This window comes from Mesoplodon densirostris, chromosome 5 (genome assembly GCF_025265405.1).
Source record: "Mesoplodon densirostris isolate mMesDen1 chromosome 5, mMesDen1 primary haplotype, whole genome shotgun sequence".
NCBI classification, from domain to species: Eukaryota; Metazoa; Chordata; class Mammalia; order Artiodactyla; family Ziphiidae; genus Mesoplodon; species Mesoplodon densirostris.
The window spans coordinates 66855787-66872382 of record NC_082665.1 but is presented as its reverse complement, the minus strand read 5'-3'; the positions used below and the strand labels follow the sequence as shown (position 1 = coordinate 66872382).

The window sequence follows — 16596 nt, the reverse complement described above, 5'->3', positions numbered from 1 at the left end:
GATCCGATCCTGGAGATACACACACACATGCATATATATATATATATACACACACAGACACACATATAAATAGTTTTTATATTGAGATAATTGTAGATAACCATGCAGTTAATAGTAAGAAATAATACTGGGAGATCTCTTGTACCCTTTCCCCAGTTTTCCTCCATGATAACATCTTGCAAAACTATAGTACAGTATCAACCAGGATATTGACGTTAGTATGATCCACCAGTCCTTTTCACATTTCTCCATACCTTCTTGTACTACTTTGTATGTGTGTATTTGTGTGTATTTTTTAATTCTCTCCAATTTTATTATATATGTAGGTTTGTGTATTTACTACTACAGTCAAGATATGGAACAGTTCCACCATCACAAGGACCCACTTACTGCCCTTTTATAACCATACTCATTTCTCTCCCCACCATCTTTCTACTCCCAACCTCCAGTTTAACCCCTTGCAACAATCAGTAATCTGTTCCCCATTTCTGTAATATTGTTACTTGAAGAATGCTGTATAAATGAAGTCATATACAGTGTGTTACCTTTTGAGACTGGCTTTATTTGCCCAGCATAATTCTCTGGAGATTTATCAAAGTTGTTGCATGTATCAATAATTGGTTCTCTTTTCTTATTACTAACTAGCATTCCATAGTATGTATATACCACAGCTTGTTTATCCATTCGCCCATTGAAAGACATCTATCTGGTAGCTATTCTGAATTCAGCTATGAACATTCAACTGTAGGTTTTTTGTGTAAACATAAATTTCCATTTCTATTAAATTGCTTCACAGTGCAGTTGCTGGGATCTTGGAAATATTTTGAAGGTGGAGCCAACAGTATTTCTTGACAGATTGAAGATGAGGTCAGAGAGAAAGAGGAATCAAGATTTCAAATTTTTGGCCTGCACGGCTGGAATAGTGGAATTGTCAATAATTGAGACAGGGAGACTATGAGTTGAACAGGTTTAAGGAAGATCAGGAATTTTACTCATGATATATCAAGTTGAGATGTATATTAGAAGAATTGTCAAGTAGGCAGTTGGCTAGATGATTCTGGAGTATTACATAGGAAAGATCTGGTCTGGCAATATAAAATTGGGAGTCATCAGCCTTTAAAGCCCTGAGACTGGAAGAGATAATTGATATAGCTGAAAAGAGGTGAGAGACCAAGCCCTGGCTACTCCATTGTCTAGAAAATAAGGAGATTAGATGAACTAGCAAGTGAAACTATTAATTTGGCTAGGCTTTGAGAACGCTGTGGGTGATATAGAAAGAGACAAAATTCATATTTTGCTCTAAAGGCACTTATAGTAAGCTAGTTGGGCAAGGTGTGTGTGTGTGTGTGTGTGTGTGTGTGTGTGTGTGTGTGTCTCCAGTGATATATCTGATTTTTATAAGCTACTTTTTGAAAAACAGTGTTTTATATAACAGCACTGAACTATAGTTGTAAAATAAAACAGAGCTAATAGAGTATATAATAAACTCCAAAATAATTCCTAGGTGCTACAGGAATTTAGATATTGGAAAAGATAAGTGTGAGTGGGGGCAGCTGGAGATGGCCTTGAAGAGGTGGGAGTTAAATAGGAACTTAAAGGATGGGTAGAATATATGTAGGAGGGAGGGAGGGTAGAGACATTCCAGTGATGCTAAGTGTGATCAGTGGCTTAGAACTGGGAATGAAATAATATACTCAAGAAGAGTGAGAAGTGGGATCTAGTTATGATCGCATTGGCCTTGAGTGGAGGGTAATATTGAGTTGATAAAGAGGGACGAGATTATGAAGTGATTTAGACTTTATCTGGTAGGAAATGGGAATATTTCTATCTCTCTTAAAATTTACTTTGCTAATAACATTTCCACTCCAGATCTCTTTTGTTGCTGTTTTCATGGCATATCTTTTTCCATCATTTTATGCTCAAGTTATTATGTCTTTGAATCTGAATCTAAAGCATGCCTATTATAGAAAGAGTATAGTTGGAGCTTGCTTTCTTCTCCAGTCTGACAATCTTTGCCTTTGTATGCTCAATCACATTTTACATAGTTTTTCATATGACTAGATTTACCCCTGCATGTTGCTCTTTGTTTTCTATATCTCTCATGTTGTTTTTGATCCTCCATTCTCATTTATTGCCTTCCTTTGTATTGAACAAGATTTTTAGTGTACCATTTTAGGTCCAGTGTTTTTTTGTTTTGTTTTTTTTTTTGTGTGGTACACAGGCCTCTCACTGTTGTGGCCTCTCCCATTGTGGAGCACAGGCTCCGGACACACAGGCTCAGCGGCCATGGCTCATGGGCCCAGCCACTCCGCGGTATGTGGGATCTTCCCAGACCGGGGCACGAACCCATGTCCCCTGCATCGAGAGGTGGACTCTCAACCACTGCGCCACCAGGGAAGCCCCCAGTGTTGATTTTTAATATTAAAAAAATTATTTTCTTAGTGGCTGCTTTAGTAATTACAATGTGCATTTCAGTTTATCACAGTCTGCTTCAGTTTAGTTACTTATTTAATTCCAGTAAAATATAGCACCTTTTTCCCAAAATACCTTCATTTTATCCTTTCTCCTTCCTGCTATTATTGTTATATGTATTATATCTATTTCTGTTATAAGCCTACTAACACACTGTTATCATAATTGCTTTGTACAGTTTATGTCTGATGAAATTAAGAAAAGAAAAAATGTGTAGTTTTTTTCTATTTTCCCATTTATATTTACCATTTGTAGTGGTCTTATTTCTCCTTGTGTATTTGAATTACCTTCTGGTGTCATTTCCTTTCAGCCTGAGAGACTTGCTTTAGCATTTTTTAAAGATAGGCTTTCTGCCATAGAATATTCACCATTAAAAAAAAATCTGAGGATGTTTTTATTTTTCCTTTCCTGTTTGAAGAATAATTTTTCTGTATATAGCATTCTTGGTTGACAGGGTTTATTTGTTTTTTTTCTTTCAGCATTTTGAATTTTTGTTTTTAATCGCTTTCTAGCCTCCATTAGTTTGATGATTAGTCAGCTGTTAATTATATTGTTTTCCCCGTGTATATGATGAATCATTTTTCTGTTACTGCTTTCATTATTCTTCTGTGGCTTCAGTTCAAAAGTGCTGTGCCTCCATGTGAATCTTTTTTGTGTTTATCCTGTTGGGGGTTCATTAAGCTTTATGGTGCAGTAGATTAGTGTTTTTCATCAAATTTGGGAAGTTTTCAGCAATTCCTTCTTCAAATATATTTTTTCTCCTTTTTCCTTTTCCTCTTTTCTGATGTTGCCTTTATCCATATTTTGGTAAGTCTTTTTTCTGATTGCCTTTATACATATTTCTAGTTGTTTGGTAGGTGTGACATTATCCTACAACAGGTCTCTGAGGCCCTGTTCATTTTTCTGCTGTCTTATTTTTCTCTTTGGTTTTTCAATTGAATAATTTCTAATTCTCTGTTTTCAAGTTCACAGATTTTTTTTAAAATGTCACCTCAAATCTTATCTTGAGCCCATAGTGAATCTTTTACTTCTTTTGTTACACTTTTCATCTCTAGTATTTCCAGGTTTTAAATGTTAATATTTCTTTATTGAAGTTTTCTACTTGTGTAGTTGTCATCATATTTTTCTTTAATTTTTAAAATATAATTTCCCTTAATTGTTTGAACATATTAATTTATTTAGTATATATTAAAATTTTTTCAGCTTTATTGAGATACAATTGATGTATAGTATAGTGTAAGTTTAAGGTACAACATTTTGATTTCATGCAGCTATATATAGCAAAATGATTACCATCATAGCATCTGCTAACATGTCACGGCTTGTAATTACTATTTCTTTTTTGTAGTGAGAACATTTAAGGTCTACTCTCTCAGCAACTTTCAGATATACAATACAGTATTATTAATTATAGTCATCATACTGTATATGAAATTCTGAGAACTTGTTTATGTTATAATTTGAAGTTTATATTCTTTGACCAGCTCCCCCTTTCCCCCAACCTCCAGCCTCTGGTCGCCACCTTTCTAGTCTGTTTGTATGAGTTGGGCTTTTTTAGATTCCACATGTGTTATCGTACAGTGTTTGTCTTTCTCTGTCTTATTTCACTTAGCATAATGCCCCCCCACACACACACTCACACACACACACACACACACTCACACACACACACACACACACATTTTCTTTATCCATTCAACTGTTGATGGACACTTAGATTGTTTCTATGTCTTGGCTGTTGTAAATAATACTGCAGTGAACATGGCAGTACAGGTATCTCTTTGAAATAGTCATTTCATTTCCTTTGGATATATACCCAGAAGTGGAATTGCTGGATCCTTTGATAGTTCTTTTTTTTTTTTTTTTCCTGCTTTTAACTCTTTATTCATTACAATGATATACTGAAATAATAGAGGTCAAAATGGTAACATTTCCATAAAAAGCTCTTCAAATAGTTCTATTTTTAATATTTTGAGGAACCTCCATACTATTTTCCATAGTGGCTGCATCAATGTACATTTTCCACCAGTAGTACATCCACCAGTGTACTATTATTTTCCATAGTGGCTGCACCAGTGTACATTTACAAGGTTCCCTTTCTCTGCATCCTCACAAACACTGGTTATTTCTTGCCTTTTTGATAATATCCATTCTAACAGGTGTGGTTTTGATTTGCATTGCCTGATGATTAGTGATGTTGAGCATCTTTTCATGTACTTGTTGGCCATCTGTATGCCTTCTTTGGAAAAATGCCTATTCAGGTCCTTTGCCCATTTATAAATCAGATTATTTGAGGGTTGTTTTGTTTTGTTCTTTATTTTGCTGTTGAGTTGTATGAGTTCTATATATTTTGGATATTAACCCCTTATCTAATATATGATTTGCAAATATTTTATACCATTCCATAGGTTGTCTTTTCATTTTGTTGATAGTTTGCTGTGCAGAGGTTTTTAATTTGAGGTGGTCCCACTTGTTTATTTTTGTTTTTGTTGCCTTTGCTTTTGGTGTCAAATCTAAAAAATCATTGCCAAGGCCAGTGTCAAGAAGCTTAACATTCTTTGAACATAATAGCTGCTTTGTATTCTTGTCTGCTAAATCCAACAGCTGTGTCTACCCAGAGTCAGTTTCTGTTGGCTCCTTTTCTTTTTTACCTGAGTGTAGGTCAACTTTTCCTGTTGTTTGCTGGTCTCACAATTTTCTTGGACAGTTGGAAATGTTGGATAATATATTGTAGCAACTCTGGATTCTGTTTATTTATTTTTTATTCCCCCTGAAACTTGTTTTGGGGGTTTTCTTTCTTTTTCTTTTTCTTTTTGTAACTTACCTGCAACTAATCTATAGAATCTTTCTCCTCCCCAGTTTGAAGCCCCTGAATTCTGTGTTAAATTTTTATTCTAATTTTAATTTTTTCTCCTCACTTCTTAGGAGTTACTCTTTGTCTGCATGGCTTAGTGGTCAGCCAGTTATTGGTTAGAGATTATGTTCAAACATTTTGAGTTTATAAAGCTTCCATCATTTTTTGGATGCTTCTGTACACGGGTTCTGTACATTAAAAATTCAGGCAGTTTTTAAGTCAACCTCAGCTTTTACTTTCTCCAAGGCCTTCTTGGATCTCCCATGCATATGTGCACAGCCTCTAAATCAGCCCAAGGGTATGTGCAGAGCTTATTTAGCCTCTCCATTTTCAGGATCTCCCTGTTATATTTCTTAGTGTTCTGCCAGTCTGTCATTTTCCCCACCTGGTGTTGCATCCTCAGGGTAGCAGAGCTGTGGGCTGAGCTGGGAGGTGATTGTGGGGGAAGGTAGTATTCCCTAGCAAGAAGGTCACCAGCCCCCACTGTCATAACTCCAATATGTAGCAGTGTTTCTTGAATAAATGCTTTTTGATTTGTTGTTGCTTTTGATTGATTTCCTGAGCCCCGAAATGATTGTTTTCTACAATGCAGTTCTTTTTACAGGCGTTTTGGAGGAGTGAATTTGCTGATCTCTTCATTCCGCTAGAGCTGAAAATCTCATTTCTTTTTGAACTTTCTGACTTCTTAGTTCTTTCCCTTGTCTCCCAACCCCAATTTAATTCACTCTAGTCAGACTTTTGTCACCACTGAAATCACTCTTGTAAGAGTCACTAATATCCTGCATTTGCCATATCCAGTTGTCTTCTATTTTCATCTTAATCAGCCTTTCAGCAACTTTAGATATAAATGGTCAGGGCCTTTTTTCTGAAAACTTATTTTACTTGGCTTCTAAGGCAATCTTCTCTCTTGCTTTTCATCCTACTTCACTGATTACTTCACTTGATTTACTCCTTTTTATACCTGTGGACGGACAGACAGATGGACAGGTGGATGGATAGGTACGTAGGTAGGTAGGTAGATAGATAGATAGACAGATATAGATATATAGATATATGAATATATATATATGTATTTTTCTAAACTTCTTCCCTAGGTGATATTATTAGGTCCCCTTGCTTTGAGTCCCTTTTATGTGGTTGACTCCCAGACATATATTTCCAGCCCCAACTTCTACGTTGAGCCTCATTATTTTCACTTGGATGTCTAAAAAGGATTTCAAACAGAACTCTTGATCCACTTTCTCCCCTGAATTTATTTTTAGTTTTTGGAATGATCATTTTAAAAAGTAAGTCTGATTATGTCATTTTCTTGGCCTCATTGGCTTTCCTTTACATTTAGTGTGAAATTCAGTTTCTCACCATTATTAATGAGAGTTTATATGACATACCGCCTGCCTCTCTGTCCTTGTCTCCCGCCTCTTCCTTTACTCAACATGTTGCAATCACATTATTCTTCTAGCTATTTTTGAATATGCCGAGCCCACCTCTAGGCATTTATATTTGGAGTTCCTTGTAACTGTAGTGCTCTTCCCCCATATCCTCACATGGTTCTCATTTTTATATCATTCAGGTTTGTGTTCAGATCTTACCTTCTTTGTGAGGTCTACTCCGACTTCTGTATCTAAGATAATAGCCCTTTCTCTCTATCATGATCTATCCTCTTACTTTACATGAAAATATATTGTTTATTCCTCCCTGTCCTCCTTAGACTGAAAGTTTCATGAGGATAAGAACTTTGTTAGCCTTGTTCACTGCCATATCCTTAATACTGTAAATGATGCCTGGTACAGAATAGGCACACTGTATTTGTAGAATAACAATTTTTTTTCTGTAGAATTAGTATGTCATTAGTGTACTAATAAAGAATGACTCAGTAAAAATGGTTAGGCTTGGGATAGTTGTGTATTAAATGCATCTCAGACATGAACTTTGTCTAATATTGGCTTGATTAATAATTTAAAATATTGCTCTATGAAATTTCTATTTTGGATCTTTTAGGGAAATTTTTTTTTTTCTGGCTGTGTTGGGTCTTTCGTTGCTGTGCACTGGCTTTCGCTAGTTGTGGTGAGTGGGGGCTACTCTTCATTGTGGTGCGTGGGCTTCTCATTGCAGTGGCTTCTCTTGTTGTGGGGCACGGGCTCTAGGCATGCGAGCTTCAGTAGTTGTGGCACGTAGGGTTAGTAGTTGTTGCTCACAGGCTCCAGAGCGCAGGCTCAGTAGTTGTGGTGGACGGGCTTAGTTGCTCTGCAGCACGTGGGATCTTCCTGGACCAGGGCTCAAACCCGTGTCCCCTGCATTGGCAGGCGGATTCTTAACCACTGAGCCACCAGGGAAGTCCTGGGGAATTTTAAAATGAGAAAATTTAAGCCTCCTTTCAAAAATAATAGAATATGAACAGGAAGTAAGGGTAGATGAATATTTTTTAAAGTTCATTTGTATATATTTTAAAATTTTTATTCATTTATTTATAAATTTATTTATTTATTTTTGGCTGCATTGGGTCTTCGTTGCTGCGCACGAACTTTCTCTAGTTGCGGTGAGCGGGGCCTACTCTTCGGTGCGGTGCACGGGCTCCTCATTGTGGAGCACGGGCTCTAGATGTGCAGGCTTCAGTAGTTGTGGCTCATGGACTTAGTTGCTCCCTGGCATGTGGGATCTTCCTGGACCAGGGATCGAACCCATGTCCCCTGCATTGGCAGGTGGATTCTTAATCACTGTGCCACCAGGGAAGTCCCTAGATAAATATTTGGTCCTTGTACTTGCTTCACTTATGCATTCTTTTTGATAAAAGATCATATGCATAACCTTAACACAACTTCTGTTATCTGGGAATTTAATAGTTCTCTGTTACCTTGGTTAATGAGTCCGGAAAAATAGATAGCTTATTTTAACATGACTTTCTATGTTAAAAACAATCTTAATATCTGAGAGGAGTGAGTCTTAGCTTACTAACAGTTCTCCCACAAAACTAGCTACCTAGATGTGAATTGGCAAAGTATAGCCATACTTCAGAAATAGCTTCAATTTGGAAGAAATGGAATGTTTTGAAATTTGTAAAATTTTCTGTGTCCTTCTCTGTAACAGTCAAAACTAAGAGTCTGATACAAGTTATTATTTTTGTTAAAGCAAGTATACTGTACTGTCTTAAGTTTCTGTTTATTGCTTCAGCTATAAACATTTTATAACAAGTAATGGAGTGAAAGATGAATATTTTATAAAAGGATTTTAAATATCACTGTGTACATAAGCCCAGCTCTCACAGTCAGTTTAAAGGGACAGAAGGAGAGTCATCTTGAGTTTCCTATTTCCTTTTAGAGGACATGCTAGAACCATCATAGAGTCTATCGCAAGTTTCTAGAGGAGGAGGAACATTTGCTTATTTCTGCCACCGTCTTCCAAGAACTGGAGCCCACTCTGCTCTAGGACAGTTCTGCTTGTTAGGCTTTTTGTCTGCAGTACACCCCCCACCCCTCTATATTTTGGCCTTGTTTTCTAACCATAACATCATTTACCTTCCAAATTCCCAGGTATGTACTTTATGTTTCTAGCTCTTCTAAATCACCATTTTAATTGAAATTGTATGTTTTCTATCCGCTTAACAGACATTTTGGTATTCTTTCTCTGTGTTATATAATTTGGACTTTATTAACTGGATTTCTGACAGCTAAGTATAAGAGTTGGAATTGTTGTTAATATACATGTACTCTTCAAATTTATTACTGCAAAATTCATGGTGTTAGGAAGTTGTCATATTATTTAATGTTTTATTTTCTGAAGCATAATTTTGAAACTCCCCAAAGGGAATATTATTTGTGGGATCTATAAATTTACCAGGACTGTACAATTTCCAGCATGTCATATTTTAACTCTGGCAACTGAGCCCTTCTAATGGGGCTAACTCTCAGATTTTTCACTGTATCTTGGAAAATAATAGGGCTTGTGAGAGTTTTCTTTGTACCCAAATTTATTTGTTTGGTGAGAAGTTTGATTTTTATTATAGTTGCAAAAATTATAGTACTGATAGCTTCTTTCAGATATCACTTACATACTGTAGACCAGTGCTTCTCAAGCTATTTTGTAGTGAGGTTCTGGTTTTAAAAATTTCCAATTCATTGAAGACTGATATTTTTATAAAATACAATAAAAATGAATTATGAGAAAAGTGAATTTTAAGAAAATACAAAATATAGGCCCCACTTTTAATTATAAGATTCATAGATATAAAATTATTCTTTCAAGTTGCAATAAAAGAGTCTGAACACTTATTCTCAATTTCTATATTTATCTTATTGCAGAACAGTAATAAATAGTTCACAGACTGATCTATAGATGATACTTTTTAGTAACATATCTATAGCCTGCTCTTTGTAGTGCTTAATGTTATTTCAGAAGCATCTTAGTCAATATGAATAGCAGTTATCCTTTAAAAAATATTTTCATGTGTTTCCTTTTCAGAACCGAGAGCTCCAAATCATGAGAAAGCTAGATCACTGTAACATAGTCCGATTGCGTTATTTCTTCTACTCAAGTGGTGAAAAGGTAAGTCTTGTAGAACATTGATACTGAATATTGTGATAGACTTGTTATTCTTCTAGAAATAGTCCATATCCCCCCTTCCCCTTGAAACAGCTTTGCTTATTGAATGGAAGTATTCCAAAACACAGGCCCTAGCGATTCTGACCTCAAGATATGATTATTGAATATCATTAGTTATATCAGGAAAATGTTAATGAAATGATAGAGGGGATTAATTTTTAAGAATTTTCTTCTTTTTAAAACACTTATCTTCAGTTCTAAAGCAAATTTGTATATATTTTAAAACCTTTTGTGTTCCTTGTGTGCTTCTGGAGCCCCATGATAGTTCACCTGTTTATTGGAGGGAGGAAAATGATGTCATATTGTTATGTGGAAGTGTTGGAGGGGAAGGGGAAGCAGGAGGACTTTGGTAGGACCAGAATGAGACTTAAACATTGGGAAGCAAGTTTAACCTATCCTTGGCTAGGGAAAAAGTTGGAAAAGATATAATATTACAGAACTTCTTAATAAGTGATCACTATTTATGATCACATTTAATTCTGTGAAAGCAAAGGATAATTAAAGAAGATTTCATGCTTTGAATCCCCCTTGCCCCCTACCCCGACCCCCTTGGTCTTTCTCTTTAGCAGATGCAATGGCTAATGTCATTGTACTCACTGGAGTTGGAAGCATAGAAAACCAGTTTCTTCTGTTTTACCATGGTCTTTTTCTTTCTATCTGTTCACTGTTCCTTCTTCCCAGATTCAGTCTTCCTTCACTGGTTTGGGATAAGGGGGAGGGCAAGTAATAAACACTTCATCTTTTTGGTTAAATAAACATTACTTTGGATAAGTTCATTTGATATTTTTGGACCTCACATACCATGCTTATACTGTCCCAAAGCCCTTAGATCCATAATACCTCTTGATTTCTAGCCCAGTTCTTTTTACTCACATATTTCCCAGTATACCGTTTAATCATTTTCCATTAAATTTTATTGAGATTATTTTCTTAGAAATTCTTTTTTTTCATGACAGAGCCTGTAATATGGGAAAATACCTATGTATTAAGCCAGAATTATGATATACATGCCTACAGAAATATAGTTGCGTGCGCGCGTGTGTGTGTGATAGCTAATGTTTTAACAACCATAATTAGCAAATTGGCCCTTTAGTGACTCTCATTTCTTAGGTGTTTTTAAAATTTTTTTTTTTAAGTTTAAATGATGGCCTCTGCTTGTATTAAGGACCATAAACCCTCAAATATTTGAGCTCTTTTGTTCCTAAAGCCCATTATTTGGTTCATACTCCTTTTTTCTTTTTTTTTTTAACGTAGCAAACTGCCTGTTATGTCTTTGATCTTACCTGTTTTGACATGTCTTTACATTTTCCTGTCCCTTCCCAAATAAAATTATGGAGCATCTATTGTGTTCACAGCACTCTTATAATGGAATTTTGCATCCCTATGGGTTTTGTTATTAAATGCTAGACATTATAATACCCCAGGGAGGAAAGTAAAGGTCAGAACTATTTATTCCATGAACCACTGAATTGCATGTGGATTCATTTGCATAGGCCTTCCTACAAAGCCCCTTAAACATCTTCTCTTGATTATTTCATTTATATAGCTTTCCCTGGATAAACAACAAGGTCATATGGTATAGCTCAGGGAACTATATCCAATATCCTGTAATAAACCATAGTGGAAAAGAAAAAAATATATATATATATATGTGTGTGTATGTATGTATATAACTTTTCCTGTATGCCAGGCACTGTTTTAGTACTTTACAAATACTAACTCATTTAATTCTTACGAAGATAAAGAGCAGAAAGGGAAGCACAAACCTTTTGAACAAACCTTTTTAAGGCTACCTTTTGTGGTAGCACCTAAAGGCTTACCTGTCTGGTTTTGGTTTGGTGGAAGCCCCCATCACAATCTGCCCTTACCCTTAGTTAATCCTGCGGAAGGAGTAACAATGGACTGACTGTTATCTGTGTACCCCAGAGGATGATTTCCTCCCTGCTGCTATTCAGAGCTGCTTATTTATCTTAAATGGTCTTACAGATAAAGAGCAATTGAGAAGTCATTAAGGGAAGATAACTGGAAGGACAATGCACTTCTCTCTATTATAAAAAAGAAATACATATACTTTCTAATATTTCATTTATCTCAGAACTTTCTCTTGAGTGTTGTAAGTTTCCCAAAGTGAAAAAAGACCCCTTTTAATTTTGGATAGCTCCATTAAGAGAACAGAAAGAAAGGAAGAAAAGTTGTGATGTGTTGCTGAAAATAATGATCCTCCGTTGTCGAAAAAGGGAAGGCTTTCTAAAGATATGCAGAAGTATATAGGTTAAGGAACTTCCATAATCTTCCAGCCACCAAAACGATAATTTCTTCTTCCCCTACTCATGATCTTCACTGCCTTGTTTCTGAATTGTTCTGGCAGGACTAACATCACTCAAGAGACCAGGTAGTAAACTAATATTTCTCATATGAGAAGATGGATTCTGCTCTAGGTTTGAGAGCTCAGGTTTGTTAGTTCTAACTCTCCAAGAGTAGGTTACTGAGAGTGAACTCAGTGCTGCTGTTTAGAAAGGGATCTAAATGTCTTGTGAAGAGCATTATATATTGCCTATGTATATATATTAGAAGAGTTTAGGGGGAGGAAATAATAAACTAGTAGTTTGAAATGCCTCTGGGATATGCAAATAGAGATGCCCAGTAGACATCTACATGTAAGGCTTCTAGGTGGTGGTGGTGGGACTCTAAGTGGAGAGATGACATTGACAAGGTTGGGTAGATGGGGTGTGTAGTCATGTTGTAGAGCTCTTAGGAGTTAGGAAGGAGGGAGAGGTGATGTTTGAGCAAAGAGCTAGCAGTTTATCAGTATTGCTCTCTTGTCCTAGAATATGTTGAGGGTTGAGAGCAGGCTTCATTTGAGAGAGGTGCAAGGAAACCAGTGCCTTTGGGTTGGATCCAGGTTTTGTCTAGGGCAAGGCAGTGAAAAGAACCCTCTTTGAAGAGACTGGGGTTTGAAGCTCTGTGAAGAGTTTCTTTTGGGGTTTCAGATCGCTTAGGGGAAGCTCTGAGCAGGAGATCTCTGGTAAGAACATGAGCCTAAAGGAGGTGTGAGGAGGCAATTAGAATGAGTTGATGGCATTGTGAGGATGAGAAAGAGAAGATTTCAGTGTTTCATCATTATTGGCGTGAAATTCTTGTTAGGTTCTGTGGATATGTTTAAATATAAATGGGAATATTTTGTAATCCTCTCATCATCTTCATCATCTCTGATTCTCTTTCTTCTCTATGATTTTCAATTACTCTCTTCTAAGCTTTTTATCTCCTTTTCCTTCAGTCTCTGTCCACACTCTGGGTTTCTGGCCCTTTCACTCTGGGCTCTTTGCCTCTTTCTGTCTCTGGGTTTCTATCCCATTCTCTTGGTCTGTGGCACCCCCTCATATTTCTTTTTCCTCTTTAACTCTGGTGTCTATCTGTCCATCTGTTTTTCTCTCTCTGTAGGCTACTTCTTTTCAACCTCTTTCTCTGGGTTTCTGTACCCCTCATTCGTTGGGTTTCTACCCATCCTACTCTCTTTGAATATTTGATCCTTTCTACATTTTTGTGTGGATTTCCATGTGTCCTGAGCCTTCCTCATTCACTCTCTTGGTATGTCTTCTCTCTGAACCTCTATTAATCCTTTTTGGGAAACTTTTAAAACAGGAAAAATTTTCACTCACTATCCTGGCTTTTGACTTCAGTACTACATATCTTATTCTGTATGTTCATGTTCTACATAGTTGTATGAATAACTATTTTTAACCTTGTTAAGTATTTAAAATCTCATAAAAGCTTTCCCTTTTTGCCTCATAATATTTTTAGTTATTGGTTATGTAATATTCCACTGGGTTTTAGTACTACATAATACTCTTAACTATTCCCCTATTGTTATTTTTAATTTTAGAATTGTAGCTAAGCTACCCAAAAGTCTCATCATAATTTTTATCCATAACATTTTCCAGCTCTGGGTTCAAGTAGGATGGCTGTAATATTTGACAAATATTTCCACTGACCACAGTTTGACTGAATGGTTATACCTATTTTGGTGACCTTCTCTTTATTGTGCTCCACCCTGCCATTTTAAAGACTGTTTTTCTTTAGGAATTATACATAGTCAGCTTTCAGCCTATAATTGTGGAAGAGAGTAGCCAATGTAGCTAGAAGAAGGAGGAATTAGTCGGGACAGGGACTAGAAATGTGACCAAATTAGTCCTAGTCATTAGTCTTCTGGTTGGAATTATTAGTATTTGCTGTAATAACTGGAGCATCATGTAGTCAATTAGTATACTCCAGGTTAACCAATAGATTTTATTAACTCTGATTTAGTTCAGAGTAATTAGTACTCTTTCTCCTTGATCAGAGAGAAATGGAATTTTTTAAAGGTGTTGAACAGTCTGGGCTTATAATAGTTTTGTGAATTCCAAGTATCTTAGAGAATAGTGTTTTTTAGTATTAATATTTAGCAATAGGAACCTTTTTCCCCCTAAATGAAATTTATGAAGAATCCCTGTTCTACAGGTAGAATAGATAAAAAGCAAAGTTGTTCTGGTTGAAACTGGGATATGGGACCAGCTGACTTTACCTTCCCTTGAGTTGCGGCTCACCTTTGTAGAACCCTTGGTCTCTGTAGGAGTATGGAGATCATATTTTGTTTTTACAGGAGCCTTCAATTTTATTTAAATCAATTAATAGTTTTCTGTAAGAAATATTCCTCTAAGTAGCCTTACATATAAAAATGTTTTACCTGTGGTTCATCATAGATTGATTACTTGAGTAATAAAGGCTATTTTCCTTAAATAAAACTCTCCCTCTATTTGTATGAGAGACAGTTTAAATAGCAAGGTTCGCAAACTGATTTTATTCCTCATACCATCTTTTCTACTGAGAGTAACTGTGTGGCGGGCTGTGTTCAGAAAGTGAAGATTGTACCAATGCTTCTGGGATCAGGGAGAAGAATGCTGTGCTTGATTATGCCTGTTTGTCACTAGCCCTGGAGAGGAAAGTTTGGGGTGAATCCATTATGAAAAGTAAAGAGCTCTGGCTTTGTGTCCAGAAATATTTGGGTTTGCATCCTATTTGTGCCACTTGATAGCAGTATGACAGGGCAAGATATTTACCTTTGTAAGCCCTTTTCAACCCTCGTCATCTGTACAGTAGGGATTTTGTAAGGAAAAAATGTAATAATGTTTACTAAGTGCTTATCATAGCACGTGGCATATAATTAACACATTAACTTACTATTTTACAAATTATTGTTTAATAATAGCAAATATATGTTGCACTTGCTATGCATCCAGACACTTAAACCTCACTGCAACCCAGTGAAGAAAGGGTATACTGTTATTATCCCCACTTTATAGAAGAAGAAACTGAGGCAGTCACAGTTAAGTTACCTAAGAGTCCTACAGCTACAGAGTGTCAAAGTTAGGAGTCAACTCCAGAGTCTGTGTAGTATTGCTATACCATTTAGCATAGAATGTAGATTTCTCTAGAAGCAGTGTGTTAGAAATGTAACACTTAAAAAAGTCTTAGTAGAGCTGCAGCGGCGACGGCGGGGAAGAGCGCTCGGGCGGACGACTCTGCTTTCCCGCGTGGCGCCGCCTCCCGCCGCGCCTCTGCCTCCTGCTCGGCCCCGCCACCGGCTTCTTCCTCCCCAGACTGCCCTCAGCCCGCGCGCCGGCCGGCTCCATTATGGCTACCCGGAGCCCCAGCGTTATGATTAGTGATGATGCACCAGGTTATGACCTAGATTTATTCTGTATACCTAATCATTATGCTGAGGATTTGGAAAAGGTGTTTATTCCTCATGGACTAATTATGGACAGGACCAAATGGCTGGCTCGAGATGTGATGAAGGAGATGGGAGGCCATCACATCGTGGCCCTCTGTGTGCTCAAGGGGGGCTATAAGTTCTTTGCTGACCTGCTGGATTACATCAAAGCACTGAACAGAAGTAGTGATAGATCTGTACCTGTGACTGTAGATTTTATCAGACTGAAGAGCTACCGTAATGACCAGTCAACAGGTGATATAAAAGTAATTGGTGGAGATCTCTCTCAACTTTAACTGGAAGGAATGTCTTGATTGTTGAAGATATAATTGACACTGGCAAAACAATGCAAACCTTGCTTCCTTGGTCAAGCAGCATAATCCAAAGATCGTCAAGGTTGCAAGCTTGCTGGTGAAAAGGACTCCATGATGTGTTGGATATAGACCAGACTTTGTTGGATTTGAAATTCCAGACAAGTTTGTTGTAGGATATAACCTTGACTATAATGAATACTTCAGGGATTTGAATCATGTTTGTGTCATTAGCGAAATGGGAAAAGCAAAATACAAAGCCTAAGATGAGAGTTCAAGTTGAGTTTGGAAACATCTGGAGTCCCATTGAAATCACCAGGAAAATTATCAAATGTTCTAGTTCTATGGCCATGTGCTTAGTAGATCTTATTGCATGTATCTTCTAAGAATTTTATCCATTTTGTACTTTAGAAGGGTCAGTTGCTGCATTCCTGAACTCTTTATTTGCTGAGACTACAGACTATCAGTTCCCTTTGGGTGGATTGTTGTTTGACTTGTGAATGAGAAGTCTCTTAAACCACACCACTATTGAATGAAAATATTGAAATTGTATCTGTAACAAACATTGAAAGAGAAAAATATATTAGTTTTTTAATTGGTATTTTAATTTTTAT

At 36.6% G+C, this 16596-nt stretch overlaps 1 protein-coding gene and 1 pseudogene across 2 annotated transcripts in view; both read left to right on the top strand.

Annotated features, from left to right (window-relative positions):
- The window catches only part of GSK3B (glycogen synthase kinase 3 beta), a 196846-nt gene that overhangs the window by 91019 nt on the left and 89231 nt on the right, over positions 1 to 16596 (top strand). For both annotated transcript variants that reach the window (XM_060098981.1, XM_060098980.1), the window contains exon 3: positions 9782 to 9865. In XM_060098981.1, the coding sequence (XP_059954964.1) occupies positions 9782 to 9865 (84 nt within the window). The remainder of the gene's footprint in view (positions 1 to 9781; positions 9866 to 16596) is intronic.
- Positions 15593 to 16324, top strand: LOC132491080 (hypoxanthine-guanine phosphoribosyltransferase-like; annotated as a pseudogene).